The sequence below is a fragment of the Haliotis rubra genome, unplaced genomic scaffold, assembly GCF_003918875.1.
Source record: "Haliotis rubra isolate DU_JTF1 unplaced genomic scaffold, ASM391887v1 Scf418, whole genome shotgun sequence".
Lineage (NCBI taxonomy): Eukaryota > Metazoa > Mollusca > Gastropoda > Lepetellida > Haliotidae > Haliotis > Haliotis rubra.
Window position 1 is genome coordinate 826829 of NW_025767100.1, and position 5672 is coordinate 832500.

At 38.6% G+C, this 5672-nt stretch overlaps 1 protein-coding gene across 2 annotated transcripts in view; it reads left to right on the plus strand.

The window, feature by feature from the left end:
* Positions 1-2170: 2170 nt before the first annotated feature.
* Positions 2171-5672, plus strand: part of LOC124288440 (peroxidasin-like) — a 13890-nt gene continuing 10388 nt past the window's right edge. The window contains exons 1-2 of one of the 2 annotated variants that reach the window (XM_046724957.1): positions 2171-2491; positions 4497-4623. In XM_046724957.1, the coding sequence (XP_046580913.1) occupies positions 2371-2491; positions 4497-4623 (248 nt within the window). In that variant the 5' untranslated portion in view covers positions 2171-2370. The remainder of the gene's footprint in view (positions 2492-4496; positions 4624-5672) is intronic. The other variant, XM_046724958.1, reaches the window with a different exon arrangement.

Consider the following 5672-nt stretch of genomic DNA (forward strand, 5'->3'; position numbering starts at 1 on the left):
GATTTTTGCAAATTGCACATATTTAAAGGATGACGAGTATGTTAGGAACATAAATTTCTTGTTGTCTTTAAAATAAATTCAGTTGTGACTTGGAACAAGCATGTCGTGTTCATGAAATGTAACAGACAAAACCAACCGTGTGAAAAATATTGTTAATGCAAAAAGTGTTCTAGAATTGTTTGTGTTCGATTATGAGAAAACATGATCGATTGCTTGGTCGTTTAGTCATTGCGACCAATTTTCGATATTTTCAATTAATCGGACCACCACTAGTCTGGACAGACTCGATCATTTACAGACCGCCGCCGTATAGCTGGAATGTTGGCAGGCGCCGCGACATCAGCCACAAACAAGAAATGAAATCAAGTAAAGCACCACTGTATGATGGGCTCAATCAATAAAATTGTCAGAAATGACGGTCGACAGATATTCATCGACCTTGCAAAAGTGTCAAAATCAGAAATAACATCCTACATACGTGTGTAGCGCCACTCCGTGCGGTCTTTCTAAACTACCCGATGTGTTTGGGGGATAGGTTTTACAGACAAAAACTTTGTGGTATGGGATGTCTGTCGTGTACATTTATCTAAGTTCTAATACCTAATATTAGCATTGTAATTCCGTATATATAATAATGTACATATATACTCAATATAAAAGTGTTTTGTTGGGTATATTTTGATTTCATTCATTTCAACTCAGTTCGGTTTTGCTAAGGAAATCATTTTTGCAATGCGATTTCCAATTTACCAACGTGAATGAATATTATATCAAGTCAAAGAGAAAACGTGAAGCCACCATGATAAAACACTTTCACACAACGGAAAGTGTTTTATAAAAATCTACACAATTTGACCGACCTTTGTTCAGGGTCGAACCAAGGTCACCATGCCGATCAAGAGGTCAAGGTAAACCAAATCAGTTTTGTTTTTGTCAGCGTGAAATCTTATGGTCTGGATTAAAGCAACCCTTTCTACATGATATAGATTTGCAAATATGGAACACGGGACTTACAAATCATAGTTCAGCATATCGAATCTTGACACTTGGATCCTATTTATTATATATTCCTAAGTTTCCTTTCAGCTTCTAATAACTCTTCATTCATGCCAACTGAAACACGAAAAAGGGACACACTATTTTCGTTTTAAATGTACATATTCAATGATGGTCGAAAATGGATATCCCATGTAAATATAGAAATAAACCAAAAACACAGATCTGGTCTTCAAACTTCTCTGTCCAGAAGAATCTACGTAAAGCTGTTGAAACTCCCGGTCCGGTTAATCCTCTGTCCAGTTCTTGATTTGTTTGCAAGGCATTCTAGAAGTTGGTGGTATAGAGATGACACAACGTTATGGATTATCAACTTCTTTATTTTCACAATAGCCACGTTTCGGTATACTTGAAACCGGTATAAGAAGCTATACCGAAACGTCGCTACTATGAAAGTAGAGAAGTTCATCATCCATAACGTTTTGTCATCTCTTAACGAGAGTTGGGCGGTGGGGTAGCCTAGTGGTTAAAGCGTTGGCTCGTCACGCCGAAGACCCGGGTTCGAATCCCCACATGGGTACATTGTGTGAAGCCCATTTCTGGTGTCCCCCGCCGTGATATTGCTGGAATATTGCTAAAAGCGGCGTAAAACCAAACTCAGTCAGTCAGTCTTAACGAGAGTTAAGTCCTGTTCATATTTGGTCATTCGTATTTTTTCAGTAACTGTTTTGCCCGATTCAGATGATATTCGGGCCACAGTGTTAAATATCACCCAAAAATCAAATAAGTAGGAAGGGGGTTGAAATGTCCTGAGGCTCCTTTTGATGGACTACTTTCGTCAGTTTAATGAACCTGTCATATTTCACACATCATTTCCACTTGCGACGACAACCCACGAGTTGACACAAACTATTAACAAGATAAATGAATGCACACAGTTTAAAGTCTCATGCACCATATGTTATATATAGAATTACCCTGTCTTACGTATTCATGTCCCACGCCGTAACGTGGATGCACAATAGGATCTGTATGTGAATTATCATTGTGTTTTGTAAACACAGCAAGCCGCAGTGTACAATAACGCCTTGTATATCACAATAATATAACTACACCTACAATGCGACGTCGCAAACACACATCACCGACTGTGACATCGTATAGAGAGACGTATCATCGCCTGAGGCAATCTTATGTCAGCCGAAGGAAGACTTCTTGTTGTATGTACACAGACGTCGGTTGTACGTACTTAATCAATCTTAGGTAAGATAAAGATGTCACTCACGATGATGAAATAGTTTTCCAGTGACGTTTGACTATAAAAGCGACACTATTGACCGGCTGGTTTCATACTAACCTTTGAATCTGAGAAACATGCTGGATAGCTGGAGAAAATGCGTGCTTATTCTTGTGGTGTTCTGTGAAACATCAGTTTCTCAATTTGTGAGGCCTACGAGCCAAAGCATCTTCTACAATGCAGATAGAATTCGGACAAGTGAGTACCGCTATAAGTTATACTTTACAGCTGTTGGATGGAAACAGGAGCTTTATATTGACAATCGGCATATACCACAGTAACATTATGCTAACATCTTGCTGTAATAATAAACAACAGCGACAATAACATTTCCTTAAATAACACACATTTTACTTTTGACGTGTTCTAGCTTGTAGGTTTAAATTCCGTTGTTCTTGATACACTTTTTATATATATATATTTTTTTTTTAGAATTAAAAAGGTGGGTTTTTTTGTAGTTTTTGGGATTTTTTTTTAAATTGGCTCCCAAATTTACAATATTGCAGATATACCAAACCGTGATACGTACGGCTTGAAGAAATATGGCTTGATATACTTTATGTCTTAATTATCCGATCCGTCCGCTGTGAAGTACATTTCGTAAGGTATCACAGTTAAACTATAATCTGTACGAAAACCTTAAGCTGCCACTTTTGTAGCATCACATATTGTTTTCAGTGAAATGTGTCGTTGCTGTCAATTTTTTGGCGGTGCTTTGGTATATTTTATCGTTATTTACCTTTTTGAAAGAAACTGGAGCAGCGATAAATTAATCGAAGCAACAAGAACATAATTGAAACAACGAGAAAATACTCAAAAGCACCGGCAACATAACCGCAGGAAGGAGAAATTTCACTGAAAAAATATTTGATACTACGAAAGTGGCAGGATTAGGTTTTCGTACATCTGAGGTGGTTGCCCATCGTCAGATATCATCCAACAGAAGTAATTATAGCTGTGTATGATACAAAGGCGTTGTCTCTCGATGGTATTCAGAAGATCATTTTGTTTGAGACTAATAACAGTTATGTTTCCAGAAACTTCTTCTGTTACTGCCAATACGCCAAATGCTACTTTCCCTTCAACCATTCTTTACTACAGAGGTCATTTACTCAATCAGTCTGCAAATTCTTATTCGATTCTCTAAATGGGGTTTAAAGTTTTTATATTTACCATGTATTGGTAAAAGAATATGGCTAAATTAATTCAGTGCTAATATTTTGCTGAATGCACGTGTTTAACGCTCCGTCCCCGGTTTGGTAAGGACAAAAACGTACACATTAATCGATTGTTTCCTTACATGGTTTGATGACGTCATACTCGTCAGGCCATACATTCATCACACACTTAAGCCATACATTAGCGAACATAATGGGACGTAAGTCGTAACAGCCGTGAGCAATAAGTGATCTGTCTTAAAAGTTGTAACAATACAATACTCTCTTTATATAAAACGCCATAATTTGACGTCAATGATCGCTGAGAACGCCACTGCACATCATCAATCTATAGTTGTATAATGATCAAACAACAGAGGTAATTTAGTCCATATTGTTACATTTTTACACATCGCGATAAAACAAAAAATGTCATACTGGATTATGGGGATAATGCCCTTGTCACTTTATGTTTATATATAGCGTGACAGATTATATATGTACACGTGAGAAAAACAGCGATAAGACGGCAAAGGTGATTGTTGATAGTGATAGACATGGAAGCGAGCTGAATGAATAGTGGCATAGATAATTATAATACTGCAGAAGTTAACATCTGTAAATGTCCCTTTCATGTTCATCACTTCTAAATGCCATTCAAATATTTAGGCTATTTGGTGCTGCCGCTGAACTTACTTCCCCTGGGAAGCATCTAGATTTTTAAAGTTAACATTAAACGCACGTGCTTCCGTGATGCTTCCAGAAATGATGTCTAGTGGTTAAAACGTTGGCTCTAAACGACCTCCGTGTGAAGCCCATTTCTGGTGTCCCCGCCGTGATGTTTATAAAAGCGGCGGAAATTGGAATTTGACCTTTCTATTTATGATTATGGAGATGATTTTGCCACTATTGCTAACCTCTTTTATAATGGTGAAGTAATCATACTCTTTGGTTGAACTGATATTGTCACCGTTTCAACGTCGTCACAAACTGATGACGTCATATGCAGCCCGCGGTATACATATGACCAATATCTTTATGTCCAGGCAACACACGTGACTATGTCAACCTGCACATGCTGGAGGTGGCCGAGGTGACCGAGGCCAGTCATGAACGAGACCTCCGGACGAGCGTGGACAGTGTGAGGTTGAGCATGAAGGCAATGGCAGCAAAGTAAGTGTGTCACTTAATACCTCTTCCCAAGTCAGCCATGCTGGCGTATTGTGAGCTGGTGGGTTTCGGTTTGGGTTGGTTTAGTGAAGTTTTACGCCGATTTTAGCAAAGTTTCACCAATTTCACGGCAGGGTATATCATGAATGGTTTCGCACATTGTACCCATAAGGGAATCGAACCCGCGTGACGAGAGAATGCTTTACCCACTCGGCTACCTGATCTGTCCCTTGTTGTTATAAACATGAAGTACAGAATGGTATTATGTATGACCACATCGTGAAGTTTCCGACGAAAGTTCCAAAATATATTTACAAGGCGTGGCGTCAGGATTCAACTTCGTATTAATTTCAATGCATCGTCTAAAAATCTATGAAGCAAGCACCCCCCTTAAATCAAACCTGACAAACAAGTTATCTTTATTATGTAGTTTCCTCTTTGAGTTTGAAACAACTACGTCACAGGAATCTTGGGTATTTGTTTTCGGTCTTTTGGCAGCATATTTAAGTATTTCAGACATTGTACACAGCCAACAAAATAATTTCCATTTTTTTCTTGTTTTTTTTTAATTTAATGTATAATCAACTACCGGTATGTCTTGTTTTTAATGACATTACAAGTACAACAACAACAACAACTACTACTACTACTACTACTACTACTACTACTACTACTACTACTACTACTACTACTACTACTACTACTACTACTACTACTACTACTGACCGCCTCCGTGGTGTAGTGGTCCAAGATAACAATATCCTGATATAACTTCCACTAGACTACCGTAATATAATCATTTTGTCGAACCGAGATAAACCGCCTCAATTGGTATCTCTCATGTAGAGAGAGCGGAAGGTCGCGGGTTCGATCCCCGACCGCGTCATACCAAAAGACGTTAAAATATGGTACTTGTTGGTCCCTGCCTGGCGCTCGGCATTAATGGGTACAACAAGGACTGGTATCTCAGTGGGCTAGCACTATAAAACCAGCTTAAGTCTGGGCTAGTACAAGCAGCCGCACATACACATACACACGCATGCACATCGTCA